Consider the following 17256-nt stretch of genomic DNA (forward strand, 5'->3'; position numbering starts at 1 on the left):
CTTTTTTTTTTTTTTTTTTTTTTTACTAATTGTGGATTATTACTATCATTATTGATCCTTAAATCAATACCCAACCAATATGATGAAATTTGTTAAGAATTTATTAAAACTTTGTTGCTGAAAATATCATTGTATCTATTTTGACCTCGGGGAATTTGTAGATATCAGGTTTTTGTTGTAAGGGGAAAAAATAAAACACCAATCATCTTCAGATCCATTTTCAGTGTAGTGAGTGGGATTGATACTTCAGTTTAATGAATTGAATTTTAAGTTAAGCTAGACAAGTCAATCATAATTGGATATGGTTTCTATGTTGATAATCATATAGTTTCAGTTCAATATGAGATAGCAAGCAACAATAATAATAGTATAATACTAATACTAATATTAACAGTAATTGATAGACATACATATATGTGTGTGTGTGTGTGGGTGGGTGGGTGTGTAACTGATAGAAAGCTAATACTCCATGCCAGTAACAAGAGGAAATTCAAACATGAAGTTTCAGACCTTCCGGCACCAAAACACACATGTTTAGATAATAATATTCAATCAAGATACAATCAAGAGTCAGGAGAAGATAGCAACAGCTTATTTGAAGATGCAGACTCGGTCATGTCTGTATTTAATGACGAGCTGCAGTATCTCAAGGTTTCTCCTTATGACCAGAATATTAATGCTAATGGTAATGCTACCTCATCTGTTAACTGGAGCGGCACCAGCACCAACACCAGCACCAACACTAACACCAACACCAACACCAGTGTCAATTCTTTTGACACAAAAACATCCCCCGCTTATGAAATCTACGACTCTCCAACAAACGGTGACGACATGAATGAATTTAGTACCTCAGAATATACCAAGCAATTACAAGATGGAGCTTCACTGGAAAATTTATATTGCTCCACAGGAGTCGTTTCAAATAACTTTGTACTTTCATCTGGAAGATGGAAAGTCAACCAAGGTAACCTCTTTAACCTTTTGTTAGTGGGATAATAGATGACCCATTATTATAGTGTAAATCAAATCTCAAAAATTATCATTTCAAGCTATCTCGGGTAAACGGATGTGGTTTTCCCTATTGAGGCTATCCGAAAAGGGGAAGTATTTTTACCATGATGTACGAGGCCTAATTGGGTTATCACATGACCGTTTCCGGCCCTTCCCCTGGTTTGAACCTTATACCTTTTGTGAGAATATCATGACCTTATCATTTCAAGCTATCTGTCTATCTATCAATTTCATTTTATTTTATCCCAATTCTGCCTATGATAGTGTGTATAGTTTCCTTATTCATATAATGTACTGATAAAATCCGATTTGTCACATTTTTGAAAGCTAGGTGTTTTGTCATTTTTTTGATTTCAGGCATGTTCTTGGCAGGAATCAGGAAAAATGAAACCAGATACCTTTAGCCAAAATAAAAAACAATAAAATGAAACCGGGTATATTTGAAGGGTGGCTTGAATGTTGATTTATACTTATGTACTCTTTAATGTTGCTATGATTATCAGATGCCCTTAGTGTAATATCTGGAATACCACATTGTGTATGCATTTTCCTTTGTTTGTCTATATTTTGCACTTGTCTAGGTACCATTCGGGGGTCCTCTGTATTTGGGTATGTAGGGGTAAATCTCACATATTAAACTGTGGACTATGGTGCATCATTCAGGTGTATCATGGAGCTCTTATAGCTGGTTTTGTTTTGTGGTTTGTACCAGTATTTAATAATATAATCTACTGCCTTTGGATGTAGATGCTGAGCAAGGAACCGAGAAACTGACCATTGATAGAGTTTGAGCTGTATTTTTCTAAGCTTATGCTATAGCATAGTTGTTCCAATTATAAATTTGTCGTTATGTACATGATCGATTGGCGTCACTTGTGTGATATGTAAAATCTTACAAACAATGACCGTCGACATATGCATGTTTTTTATTCAAGAGCAAAGCAAAGAGCTGCTTTGGCCATTAGTAAGATCAGTCTCATCCAAAAGAGGTTATGAACGCTTCAAGAATCTTTTCTCCTGTAGATGGTTCCGTTCTTGTTTTCCCAGGATCGCCAATATATACCAAAATATTTGTTCAAGGGATATATAGTGAAAGGATCAAATTTTAAAAAATAAAAAATAAAAAATAAAAAATTCGAACGGCAGGATCAAAAAAATTAATTATCCTCTTGAGAACCAATTAAAAAAAGGCGGGAGCACCTAAAATAATTCGGGCAGTTCTCCTTTATCAAAATCCCTAATTCTCTTAGGGCACTTTCAACTTTATCTCCGTAAACGAATCACGTCGTGCAAAGCAAAATCCAGTTCCACTTTACCTCCACTTTCAAATAATTCAAATTTATATTGTATATATTGTATATTTTCATGATAACTTACTATCACAGTTGATTCTTGTTTTACGATGGTCTATCGAGTGAAAGTTCTTAATTAACTTTTAAATGATACATGTCTCAGTCAGGATAAGTAGTCTCCCATAAGGTTCTCACTCGAGAGAAGTAGTACATGGCAAGAGGGAAAGAACCGGGGATGGCTTGAAATTTATTCAGTTGAAGTAGCTTTTTCATGAGATGTCTTTCAAGCTGAAGAAGAAAGGGCGTTTTCCTTTGTTAAACACAAGGCAGACGGGGACAAATCCAATCTCTTAATTCTTTGATCCCAATTCAAGTCTCAGACTCTCAATTCTCTTAATTCTTTGATCCCAATTCAAGTCTCAGACTCTCAATTCTCATACTACATTAAGGTTGGGGTTCAGTGAAGAAATTCGTAAGCTTATGACATTTATGCATTTAATTAAGCTTTGCACCTTCAGTTTGATTTTACAAATTGAACTGAATTCAAACAAAATTGAACTGAGTTCGAACAAAAAATTAAACGGAGTCCGAACAAAATTGACTCTACACTTTTGATTCTACAGTTATAATTCTACAATTTTGATTCTATATTTTTAATTCTACAATTTTTAATACTACATTTTGAATTCTACACTTTTGAGTTTGAACCAAAAATATTTAAACGCTGCATTAATCCAAGTTTGAACTTAAGTTCGAACACATATTTGCTCGAACGTAATGTGGAATGTTCGAACTCAGAACAATTGATGCTGCATCATTTTGTAACATTCTACATCATTCTGCAAAATGAAGATGCAAACTCGTAAGCTGAGTTCGAACTTCAAGTGTTCGAATTACATGTTCAAATTTAAGTTAAAACAAAAAAAGTTGAGTTCGAACAGAAATTGGTTTGAAAGAACGTTGTGTAGAATGTGCGCGGGCAGAAGATTTCGAACAATTGTCTTATATAATTAGTTTTCAGGTGATCCTCACCATGTGTGTGATATTTCTAATATTACAATTGTTTAATATAATGCTGGTATATAACCCACCACATTGTGAAATATACCAATGTTAATAATTAATTAATTAATATGTATTTGATATTTAGTAATAAATAATAATTGGTTGGGAAAGGAAAAATAACTAATTTGGAGGGAGAGAAATAACTAATTGGGAGGGATGCCACTCTAATTTGGAGATAAAAATAATCAATTGGTTGAAATTCAAATCAATGGTTGGTTGAAATTCAAATCAATGATTTAAAAGTACATGAGAGAGAAATTTGACATCTCACCTAAATTAATGGTGAGATTATGATTTAAAAAAATCATCTAACAATTGTAATTGAATACGCTAACTTAATTATCACTTTTTTTTTATATATATAGTTATAGTTATAGTTATAGTTGGACTGGGCTGGATAGATAATTTAACTAGCACTCAATGACATTGTTTTAAAGTACTGATGGGATGTGTTGGGTTAATTGGTGAATGGCGTGTGGCAATGAAATTGGATTCGTCCATTGAGCGGTAGTCGCCATCTTTGATGAGCTCTATCAGTTACTTATGGGCATTCGGTACGTGATATTCCTTATTCGTGGTAATGCATGATAGGCAACGACATGATATACAAGGTAAAAGTTGGTAAAGTTTCGATCGATGTTACTCTTCCTTTCACTTTATCCGGATACTATTTGGTGTTTATGGATTCCTAGAAAGGTAAACGTATTTTTTTTCGGAGGGTTGTTCTAGATAGATTACCTTATAGATTGAATTTATCTATCAAAGGTTTTGAGATTTCATCGATAGCTTGTTCGATTTGTGTGTAGGGTATAGAATCGAGTGATCATGTTTTGTTCACTTGTAATACAATGCTTAAAGTTTGACATAGACTTCGATTGTGAATTGACGTAGATATTCCATATTAGATTTCAGCTCGTGGATGGACTGGATCGTTTGGCTAGAAGAATGGGACCATTGAAGGATGCAAAGGAGAAGATGTACGTTATTATTACGGCTTAACTGTGGATGATGTGGAGATACATGAACTCAATCGCCTTCAGTAGCTGTTCGATAAAGAAGATTGACTTGTTTGACTCGACATGTAATTTTTTTTTTTTTTTTTGTTAGGTTAGATATAGAGGAAAATGTAATATTAGCTGGAATATGTGGCTCTATTGAGACCTTTGTAATTGACAAAGTCAACTTGGGTTAGTGTGCCTAAGTCTAGAATTAGCCAACGTAAAGTAGGAGGGCTATATATACACTTGTAGGGTTCATTTGCAACAAGCTAGCCATTGTTTTTTAAAGAGTTCAAGGAGCTAGTGGAACTTTTCTCTCAAATTGCAACAAGTAATATCATCATATCATTTCTCGTTAATTTTCAATCGCACATCATGAATCAAGCTATGGATTAGCGATTACATGATGTTTAATATAATACTTTCTCCGTCTCAAATCTATTGTCATCAGACAAAAAACATAGTTTAAGAAAACATGTACTTTTTGTTTACTTTCTAGTTTTACCCTTAATTTTTAACCATCTTTTTTGTCTTGAATCTATAAATTAAGTAGGGGCACAAGTATGTTATCACATAATTTTTATCTTTGAGACATCTCAAAAAAGAATAGTGGACGAGACGAAGGAAGTATAATTTTACTAGCATCAATACATTCGATTCGATGACATTGTTTAACTCAAGAATAGAAGCTGCAAAGTGGTACAACCATCAGCATTCATACAACATAACTGCTAAAATGACTTCCAAAGGGACGAATTTAACTTGTGGACTTCATATATACAAATCATACCATCCTTTTGAAACCTTACAGTTGATGTTGTTTAGTATAGTAAGTATATGTCTGCAAGAACTAAAACAAACCGTCTGTCACATACATCTTTCCCTCGTTCCAATCCGCCAGCTAACAAGTTAGTACTATTGTTCAGCCTATCATTAGTCGATCCAGTAAGTACATGTATCCTCTCAGAAAACCATAATATCATCAGCCAGTTGAAGTTGAAAGTGTATCATCATATATTGTTTGGAACCTGAGACCAGATCCTATGTAGCTTGACACAGGGCAAATCCAACAAATGATATTTGGACCCAACACCTATGAAAATTATATGTAGCCAACAATACATCATTGAAAATTATATATAATAATCATTATCATTATAATGTAAATAAGAAAAATGAAAAAGGATAATGATGAATATACTCACTGTAATCAAATTTTCATATACCCCAAGATCATATGGATGAGAGTACACATTCCCGCCTTGTTCTGCAAGTAACATAGCCCTCACACCTTCATAATACTGCATGCAAACAGGTTATAATCAAATCATATTTTTTATGATATGATGAGAAAAAGGAGAAGAAAAAAAAAAAAAAGACAACTTTCTAATCAAAGGCAAAAACAAACCTCTATTGTGGTTTTATTTTGTATGATAAGATAGACATGCCACCCCAAAAAGACACTTAGAGCCATGCTTAATGGAATTAGCAACAACCCGGATATGATCTGCGAAATAGAATGCATAAGAAGCAGCAGTCTAATGTACACTTTAAAACAACATGACGAGAAGAGAAAAGAAAAGAAAAAAAGAAGGAATACATACATACACAATCCTGAAAGATTCCTCAGTTTGATGAGTATCAACTGTTAAACTACCTACAAGTAAAATCTGCATATCCAACGAAATAACAATATAAAGGATCGATCATATAACTTCAAAAGGGAAAGAATGAAAAAAGAATAGAAGATACCAGAGAGTATATGCATGCTAGAAGAGCATATACAACAAAGACAAAGAAAACCTTATAATTTGCGTGACCCACACAATTGTTCATCCACACGCAATGGTGATCCTTCAATTCAAGTACAGAGGATACAACTTAATTTTATATTCATTTAAATAAATTATTAATTAATCAAGACTTGAGGAAGACACAAGCAGGCAGGCAGGGCATACCATTCTTAAAATACAACGTTTACATATACGACAATGATGGGAACGAGGTGGCTTGTATACAGAACATTTCTTGCAGTATCGCAAGTCTCCACCCTGATACAAATATGTTGACTCACAAAGTTAGACATGCATACTTTCCAATATACTGTAGTAAGTCATTTCTGGACCAACCTTTTTGGGATGAACAAGGACGCATGCAGTATTATTGGTAAACTTGAGGTTATTGGTTCAATTTAATATTATCAATTAGAAATTATATACTTGGAGATGTAGATAACCTATGAATTTAAAGATTAAATGTATGTATGATTGATTAAGTAACTCAAAATATAGAAATTAAATCAGATTTATTCATTAGTCAATTAAAAACAAGTGTGACGATTAATCAGGACATATTTAACTCCTAATTTCCTTACGAGATCATTCCGTAACAATTTAGAATCCCATGGAAGTATTGTTTTAATTCCTTCCGAAGCTATTGGGCAACCTTTTCTTTTTTAAGGCAAACTCACACACCCTTCACGAATATATACAAATGTCTACCCCGGACTCGAACCCACAACCTCGTTGTTGGAGGGGTTACCTCAATACCGCTAGGCCAATGGCCCTTTGGTATTGGGACAACCTATAAGGCTGCAACTTAGGTATTGAGGTATCACAGTTTACTTCTCCATCAACGTAATGCTTCTCATTAATAAAAAGTGGCTGACGATAAAGCAACTGCTAGAATTAGCCAAAATGTAAGGGTTTAAAAATATTATCTTTAATACAACTTTAGAAAGAATAAAGGGCTTAAGAAGGAATACAGGACTATATGTTTCTAATAGGTACTCAATTTTTAGGATTAATTTACTAATTTGTCTTCAAAAATAAAACTTTTAACTTTTTAATCAGCTCAACAACACAACAACAACAACAACAACAACAACAACAATACCCAATCCCACGAGTGTAGGGTATGGGGGAGGTGGAGTGTAGACAATCATTCCTCGAACCCTAGATTAGAGGGAAGTCACTACTCCACCCACGGGTATAGAACCCGCGACTAGATAAGATCGTCCCACCCTCTACTCGAGAGTCAAGAGATTGCTTCCTAAAGGACCTCCGGCCAAGAAAAACTCATTAAAACGCTATAGTGCGGGCATACGTACCTGTAAGAGTTATGTGCGCGTGGGAAGATGCAACCATAAAAAGTAGCCAAAAAGAAAACACATATAATAGTAATGCACAGCAGTATGACAGATAGCATGAATAATATAATGCGCAGTAATATGTAAATTCCACTAAACATGCAAACAATAAAAAAAAACACACACACACACACACCCACACCCACACACACACCCACATATGTGTGTGTGTGTGTATATATATATATATATATATATATATATATATATATATATATATATATATATATATATATGCTTCCACACACACATAAGCATGTATAAAAATCTATACCTAAACATGCATACATAGAGATACAATCATAGGAATATATACCTAGGTACCGATACAGACAAACATATACACATAGATACATACATACAGAATACAGATACAAACATATACACGGGACCCTATATATATCCTAAATAAAAACACATAGATACCGAGATGCAATACACATCTATATATGCAAAACAGATACCATGTAGAGGGATATATATATATATATATATATATATATATATATATATATATATATATATATATATATATATATATATATATATATATATATATTAGAATATAAATATATACCACCCTTAAAAAAAAAAACAAAAAACAAAAAAAAACAAAAAAAAAAAGCTCTAGCGCCTATAATCAAGTTCAAAATGCCTAGAAAAAGAGTCTTACTCAATTACACTAATTCTACTCCTCCACAGGCTCCTATCAGAAGTCATGTCCTCCGTCAGTAGAAGCTCTTTCATGTCAAGCTTCCATCTATCCTCCAACCTACGTCTGAGTCTACCCCTTCTCCTTACGCCCCCAACAAAGAGGGCCTCGACTCTCCTAACCGGGGCTAAAAGTGGGCGCCTCCTAACATGCCCAAACCATCTAAGTCGTCCTTCCCTCAGCTTGTTGGTTATGTTCTCAACTTCCAAGTTCTCCCTAAAAACTCCATTCGGTATCATATCTAGCATGGTCTTGCTACACGTCCACCTAAGCATCCTCATTTCTGCCACCTCCATCCTCCTCTCTTGGGCTTTTGTCATTGGCCAACACTCTGATCCGTACAACATGGCTGGTCTGATTGTCACCTTGTCGAATTTCCCTTTCAATTTGAGGGGTATCTTCTTGTCGCACAACACCCCTTTCGCTGCCCTCCACTTCAACCATCCTACTCGTATACGATGCGCCACGTCCTCATCTATCCTTCCCGATTTGTGAAGCATCGAGCCTAAATATCTAAAGGACTCTTGTGGAGGTAAAGTCTGATCCCCAATTCGGACATCCACTATATCCTTTTGTTCCTCTTCGCTCGTCTTAAAATCGCATCTAAGGTACTCCGATTTAAGTCTGCTAATCCGTAGACCATTTGATTCTAGGGCGATCCTCCATTGCTCTAGCCTTCTGTTAAGCTCATCCTGTGAATCCGAAACTAATACAATATCGTCGGCGAATATTAGGCACCATGGGATGTCATCTTGTATCCTTTGAGTTAATTCGTCTAGGATCAAAGCGAAAAGATACGGGCTAAGGGCCGATCCCTGATGTAAGCCTACCTCTACAGGAAAAAACTTTGTGTTTCCTACCGTCGTACGTACATGAGTCTTCGCCCCCTCGTACATATCTCTAATAGTTCTTATATACCTACTTGGGACACCCCTAACATTAAGAGTCTTCCAAATCAGCTCGCGCGGGACACAATCATAAGCAATTTCCAAGTCCAAGAACGCCATATGTAGGTTGTTATGTTTTTCCCTATACTTCTCCATAAGGCTACGAGCGTCCTGGCATGAAACCGAATTGGTTCTCTGAAACCTGTGTCTCGCGTCGGAGCCTCGTCTCAATCACTCTCTCCCAAAGCTTCATAGTATGACTAAGTAACTTAATGCCTCTGTAATTACTACATATTTGCGCATCTCCCTTGTTCTTGTAAATGGGAATAACCTCACTGAGTCTCCATTCCATAGGCATCTTTGCACTTCTAAACGTCGTGTTGAAAAGGTTTGTCAACCATCTAACCCCATCGTCTCCTAGGCACCTCCACGCCTCGATCGGGATTTGGTCTGGTCCGACTCCGACTGCTTTATTTCTCCCCATCTTTCGTAAGGCCGTTCTAACTTCCTCATGGTTAATCCTCGTGCAGAAACAATTGTTTTGATATTCAGGAACCTCATCGTGGAGTTCCCCGTTCTGCTCTGGTCTATCCCTACCGAAAAGAGATTCAAAATACACTTCCCATCTTTTCCTAATAAGGTCTTCTCTCACTATACTTTGACCTACTTCATCCTTGATATATTTGACATAGACTAAGTCCCTGGACTTCGCTCCCTAGCTTTAGCTATTCTATATATGTCATTGGCTCCCTCCTTAGAGTCTAGTTTCCTATATAAATCTTCATAAGCTTTGTCTTTTGCAATTGCTACTGCCTTCTTTGCTTCTCTTATAGCTTCTTTATATCTTTCTTCTACCCTAGTCCTCTCTGCAGGCGTCCCTTCTCCAAAAGTAATGAGTTCCCTAAACCTCGTCTGCTTTAACGCGACTTTCGTTTGGACATCATCACTAAGCCACCACGATTCTCTATTACTCTTGTGGGCTGTCGATGTCCCTAATGTCACCCCTAAAGCTTCTTTTGCCGCCTCTCTAATAGTAGACGCCATGCGGTTCCATATATGGTCTACGTCAATAGGGGCTATGTTATCCCCTTCTACTCTCAATCTATCAGCAACATTCGCTCTAAAAGTCTCCGCCTTCGCGCCATGTAGGTTCTTCCAAAGGATTCTATGTTGCACAACCCTGGCCCTCCTGCCAACTCTTCCCCGGGTGACTAGGTCCATGACCAACAATCTATGCTGGGAAGAGCACGTCAAGGCTGGAAGGACCTTACAGTCCCTACATGTCCTAAGTTCCCCCTTACGAAGAAGCAAAAAGTCAATCTGGGTGCAGCGACCCCCGCTATGAAAAGTGGCTAACTGAGAATCCCTCTTCTTGAAGAAAGAGTTTGCTATAACCAACTCGTGAGCAATGGCAAACTCAAGAATTGAGCGCCCTTCTTCGTTTCTAGGACGAAACCCAAAGCCCCCATGGGCTCCTTCGTAACCTTCTGCCTCCGCTCCAATGTGTCCATTCAGATCATCCCCAATAATCAATCGATGATCCGCTGGGCACCCCCTCACTACCTCATCTAACAATTCCTAAAAACTCTTCTTTTCCGCATCACTTAAACCCACATGAGGTGCGTATGCGCTAATGACCGTGAAAGTCTCTTCCTTAATAATTAGACTAACCGACATAATCCTATCGCTAAACCTACCCACATCAACAACGTTATCCTTATGAAGATTTCCTAAAAGGATACCTACCCCGTTCCGTGCTATCCTAGAACCCGAGAACCACAACCTATAGTCCTTAATATCTACCGCCCCCTCGCCCCTCCATCTAGTCTCTTGAACACACCCTATGTCCACATTACTCTTAAGAAAGGTATCAACGAGCTCAATCCTCTTACCCGTCAATGTTCCTATATTCCAACTACCCACTCTAATCCTACCAAGGGTGGCTACCCTACTATCAACAACAAGCAAAATTTAAAAATAACATCTTATGGTTCATGAAACTACTTTAACAAGCATGGCCATTAAATAAAATAAGCTTAAAATGAAAAAGATGATTGAATAAATAGTTACATACAATTCAAAAAAGTTAAATTCCTCAAACACAGATCATATACCAACCAGTCGGAGTTACAAAATCTACATCTGTCTCTCAAACACACAAACCCAAGTCAAGTTTCGGTATTATTAATTCACCCCTAAGTTAATGAGTATCTATTTTAGAAAGTTGATTTTCTTAACAAAGAAGAAACCATTTATAAATACATACGTGTAACTATAGTGATTGACATCAACATTATATATGCATGAAACGAAGTCTATGGCAATTGTAATTGTCCATCTCTAATCAAGTTTGTAAAAGTCGCTACTCAGGGACTAGTAGATCAGGACCTGTCGAGACTAACTGGCCAAGTGGGCAACTAGTCGGACGTTGACCAACTTTGACTTTGACTGTATTTTACATACTTTGATCAATTTTAAACGAATAAATTCAACTTTGATCTAATAAATCCAACTTTGAACGAACAAATTAGACTTTTGACGACTTTGACCAGATAAATCGGCAAGTCAGAGATAGTCGGGATCTAGTCGTACTACTTCAGATTCCCGACTAGTCAGGGGGCTTTTACAACCATGTCTCTGACACATACAAACTATTTTGTCAGTATTCTTAAAATTCAATCAAACAATAGTGTATCATATAATAATTAGGCAAAACCACATTGCCATCTCTATCATTATTTAATAGATGAAAGATAGCTACTCTAATATAAATAAAAATATGAATCATTGAAGAGTCGAGGATGATGTATAACATTCTACTTCTTAATAATATTTCAAACGAAATTGCTATAAGCTAACTTTGTAAAGCGTGAACTATAACTGGAGTTACCTATGTATAATGTAAGCCTATAAGTACAAATTTAATCTAAAAGGCAACTGAAAGTGTAAACCAATAGTAACATTGTTAATTATTAATTTTGTAACTCTTATAATATTTTAATGTCTTGAATAAAATTTTTCACTTGCAAACATACTATACATTAAAAAGATAAACTATTAACGTACCTGTCAGGTTGAGGTTAGAAATATAATTAATCTTTAGTTAAAGTATCTCGTGCATTGTCTTATTAAATTGAAATAAAGGATGGTTGGTTATGACTATATTGGTCTTGCATGGTCATTGAATGTCTAACTGCATGCTAATTATAAAAGTCAATTGTAGTTTATCATACTATAGAACGTTTGAAAAGAGAACTAAATTTTTACCCATTCTTATATTAACCGAGATATTCACCATCTGCTTTGCGCGGACATTATGTTAGTAAGTTAGATAGGGTTAGATCTCATGGTTGAAATAAATCAAGTTTAAGGTCGGAAGACAAAAGAAAATATTAGAAAATATCTCTTATAAAGCATTTACCATTCTTCCTTTCAAAAATATTTATACCATCCCTATATTAACAGCTTAAGTTGCTATAATAGTCAGTAAAATACTTGTGCACACTAGTAGATAAATATTCAGAAATCTAGCATCCACAACTTTTCTAATTAACTACTAACTTACATCAACATCATGCCATATGTCATTGGAATGAGGGTGTTCAATATGACATAGTTATTTACTACCCTGGAAAAAACATATAAAATTGCATATTCCTTTCATCCCATGTAAGTAAGAGAAATCGATATGTGAGATTGTAGTATAGGCAGCCTCTCAGGTGCTAATCTAATCACATATGTGGTTTCATGGAAAGTGTATTGTAATTGTAATTACCTTAAAAATAAGGTATAATAAGAGAGTATATCTTGATAGAATTCACATACATGTACTAAACTTGGGTATATCTTCATCTCTTACAAAAAATTTATACGACAAATGATTAGAGTAGCTAAACCTAATAAGATGGTGACGACTACCCAAAAACAATAAAACAGTTAGAAAGATACATGTAAACTCACTTTTTCTTCGCCCTTGAGATTGAAGTGAAAGTTCAAAAAGGACATTCTGACTATCTTATATATCTATCTATTTATGGAGAAAAGGAACTATAGTTTGCGGTAATGTTTGTATTTGGTTGTACTAGTTGCAACCAAATGAAAAAAGAAATAAAGTAGAATTCCAGTTGTTAATACTAAAAGATTTGAATTACAATACTCTATTACTCTATATAATAATAATAATTATTATTATTATTATTACTAAGAAAAGAAACAAGAAAACCATATTTAGCATGATCCACTTCCACTACACATATACAAGACTTCCAATAAATAACTAGCTAGGGATATATAATCAATGGTAAAAGAAAATGGATCAAGTCACCTATTTAGATAGATCGGAAGCATTGATAACTAATCTGATCTGAAGTTACAATAAATAAATATAAATTGTAAACACAAAAAATTTAGTAATCCACTTCCACTACACATATACAAGACTTCCACAATTAACCAGCTAAGGATAATCAATGGTTCACTTAATAAGCAACTAAAGAGAAGGACTAAATGTGTATACTTGTAAAAGGAACTGAAATAATATGAAGAAAATTCAATTAAAAGTACCTTTCGTTTAATCTCATGAATTGGGTGATCCGAATCCTCAATGTCGGGTGCAAATGAAGGTGGGACCCGGCCAGGGTCAGTAAACATAGCAACAACGTAATTGTAGATACACATCACCGCAACCGCAGTGAAAACAGTGCCGTTCATGATACCGGGAGACGAAAGGACACCAAACCATTTACTTACAAATACCAAAACAGTCGAAAAGTATATATAAACGATGGTCACTGAAACCACAATCACGTGCGCCGATGCTTTTCCCCTGGCCATTTTTGCTTTTAAAATTCCGATGATTGGATCGGAACGTTAAAACAGTCGGTATGTAAGGATGTTGTTGCAGAGGCACCGGCGTACACAATTACGACGGCGTCTCCGGCGACCGGCCAGGCGTCTAGCAGGTAGACGGTCTACTATTTCTTTTCCTATCGGTCGGGTCTGGTTTGGCTTCCACGCTCCGGTTCACGGACAGATTTGGTTTAATAATATAAAATACTCCCTCTTCGCGATTGGTGAATGATTTCACACACATTTTTTTTTTTCTCACACACCAATCGAGTATTATTATAAGAGTAACAGGTTAAAATAGGTGTGTGAGGATCAAAAAAGTGTGTGTGAGAATCATCCCCTTCACGATTTAATTGTCCCATAAAATAAAAAAATAAAATAGTCATTTAATAAATAATCTTGTTTTTCTTTTCTCTTTGGATAAATTTTTATAGTTGGTCCTCAAATTTTGTACCAGAAATCAATTTAGAGACTAAAATTTATAACGATCACGATTGATCCCAACTTATTAACATATATCATGAATGGTCCCAGATTTAACAACCATTAGTATAACTCATTTAACTAAAGCATGTGAAAAACACATGATGGGCAGTTTGATCTTTTTATCAATTTATAAGAAATTTATACATCAAGCTTATGTGCAGATAGATCAAATACAAATATACCTAAATGGAAACACACGATTTCACATCTAGGTTCTTTCTTAACCAACCTTTCATCTAGTGTTGTCAAAATATAGGTTCTCTGTTATTGAACTGAAAGGGTGCAGTTGTATATATAAAACTCATAAAATTAGGGTAAAAGCATGTTCAAGCTAAAAGACCAAATTGCCCATAGTGTGCAATTCGTTTGACTGATGTTACCCTGGTGAAGTTAACGTCATTAACTTCTGGGACCAACCGTGTACTATTCTTAAAATTTAGACTGCACATGATTGATTTAAACTTGAGGTCCAATATGATTTTTGATACAAACTTAGAGGACCAATCATGATATTTTTTCTTTCTCTTTCTAAAAAAAAAAAAAATTGATTATATAGTTTTCATTTTTTGCCAAAAAATAATAATAGGCATTTAATAAGTATAATCATCATATTCATTATTATATAGTACTATTTTTTTTTTGTCATTATTACATTATATTTTTTGAACAACAAAATTTTATATATTAATCTCCTAGCAAGACGCCGGAGGGAAAAAGTTACAAAGGCTTTGAACTCAGTCGTTTCAACTTATACATTTACGACATATATACAATATCAATAAAGGGACGTATCACGAATAAAGTCAAAGAGCCCGCATTTCTGAATTGAAAATGGGCAAAAAATAATACTATTCTGAAACTTCCATAACATCTAAAGCGAGGTCGCAAAAATCACAATTATTTTCATATTTATTTCTACAACCGCATGCAAGTCATCCACCCACGAGTTCAATTTTTTCCATGAGAGAAACGCGAGAAAGTAATTGTTCGGTCTATATCATGTTAGATATATTGTTTCAACACACCTTTGATTTTGTTATGTTTTTATTAATTCGATCTATTTTTCTTTTGGTTTTTACTCTTTTTTATTATTTCTATTTTTAATTGTAACATCCGGAATTTTAATACATCAGAAAGTGTCACAAGAAAGTGTCAGTAGAAAATGCCATTAAAAGTGTGCATCAGAAAGTGTCACTAAAAGTCTACCTAACACTTATGCATTTTCAGATTTTACATCAGAATCAGAATCTGTCAACTTCAATCCCTGAACTTCTAAGAACTGGTATCATCGCATTTTAAGTGAGTATATCGCGTTCCAGTCTGTCGTGGAACGCGACAGACATGACCAAAACGCGACAGGCTTAAATCTCGACTCATGGTCACTTCATCGCGTTTCATTAGGGTTTATCGCATTTGGTGTGACGTCCTCCAGATAGGGCCTGGAAGAATAACGTCACTAAATATATCAAATTACAGTTGTATAAACGAGAACGACTCTATATGAGACGTTATATTGAGTTTTGCAGCGGAAGATAAATAAGTTACATTGTATATAATGAACAACGCATTAAATGTCTTTAGTTGATATGATATGTGATGAAGACTCCAAGCATAGCAAGCAATTATCATCAGTTTAGCAAATGCAAGTCTTTCAAATTATCCATGAGTGACTCGTTGAAATGTTGCTTTCAATTAGCAAATACACAGCGGAAGCAATACTTAAGTACCTGGGAATAAACATGCTTTAAAGTGTCAATACGAGGTTGAGTGAGTTCATAGGTTTGTCATAAATAATGATTTCAGTAATAGTGTTAGACCACAAGATTTTTGTTCATAAGCTTGGTCTCGCAGGGTGTAATGACCCGAAAATTTGCGACTAAATTTAAACTTAATCTTTAAAGGATTAATGATTTCGACACGATAAACAAAGTCTGTAAAACTGAATCTCAAAATTTTTGAACTATTCAAGTACCCTTCGATTTTCTCAAAGATCCGCGAACAATTATATGTAAATAGATACATATATATACTATAACTTGAAAACGTAACAAAGTTTTAATTGCATAATACCGTACATTAAACTTATTGGTTTATATATCTAATTAAATATATATGATTTCAAGTTATTTAGTAAACGATAGTAACATTCGATTATTGATTTGATTGATATTTAGATAAGTTAACTAAAACGTTTAAGATGAACCAGTAAAACACTAATTTGATAAAGTATTTTCAAATTGCTACAGTACCCAAAATGCTACAGTGTTTTCGAAAATCACTATTTACTACAGTAAAATTGTCTTTGCTACAGTGAAATGCTACAGTAAAATTGACTTTGCTACAGTGAAATGCTACAGTAAAAATTGACTTTGCTACAGTAACTTTGCTACAGTAAAACACTATTTTAAAAATGTATTTTAACAAATAGTGAGACGATGATTTATAGAAGTAAATGACCAAAATACTCGAAAGTTTAAGATATACTTTGAGTGGTATAGTTTAGGAATAATTTAAGGCTATATTTTAACAAAGGTACGAGTCACGAAATGTAAAATGCAAGTTTTCTCAGCGTACGAAAGGACATTCGAGAAACCGGAACCGGGACATAAGTCAAGTAACAACGTACGACTTATCGGAACAAAAGTTACAAGTCAACTATGCATGTGAATTTAATATAATATATAATTAATTATTTAAATTATATATATTATATATTTATTTTATATTATGTCGACAAGCTAGGAGCCAAAACAATGTGAGCTGTCCCTGGTCCTCATGCGAGTCGCATGGCCAGAAGGCCATTTCC

At 34.9% G+C, this 17256-nt stretch overlaps 1 protein-coding gene and 1 pseudogene across 2 annotated transcripts; one reads left to right on the forward strand and one right to left on the reverse strand.

Moving 5' to 3' along the window:
• Positions 1-2006, forward strand: part of LOC139873484 (uncharacterized) — a 2182-nt pseudogene extending 176 nt beyond the window's left edge.
• Positions 2007-4993: 2987 nt separating this feature from the next.
• LOC139872394 (probable protein S-acyltransferase 16) lies at positions 4994-14181 on the reverse strand. Of its 2 annotated transcripts, XM_071860258.1 has the most exons (7): positions 13680-14181; positions 6328-6420; positions 6122-6223; positions 5974-6039; positions 5778-5876; positions 5575-5670; positions 4994-5462 (listed from the first exon to the last, which is right to left on the reverse strand). In XM_071860258.1, exons 1-7 carry the CDS (start codon positions 13947-13949, stop codon positions 5352-5354), a joined length of 837 nt encoding a protein of 278 aa, XP_071716359.1. In that variant the 5' UTR covers positions 13950-14181; the 3' UTR covers positions 4994-5351. The 2 variants fall into 2 exon arrangements, with proteins under 2 accessions (XP_071716359.1, XP_071716360.1); XM_071860259.1 differs by lacking the exon at positions 6122-6223.
• Positions 14182-17256: the final 3075 nt, after the last annotated feature.

The sequence above is a fragment of the Rutidosis leptorrhynchoides genome, chromosome 10 (genome assembly GCF_046630445.1).
Source record: "Rutidosis leptorrhynchoides isolate AG116_Rl617_1_P2 chromosome 10, CSIRO_AGI_Rlap_v1, whole genome shotgun sequence".
In the NCBI taxonomy this organism is placed as follows: Eukaryota; Viridiplantae; Streptophyta; class Magnoliopsida; order Asterales; family Asteraceae; genus Rutidosis; species Rutidosis leptorrhynchoides.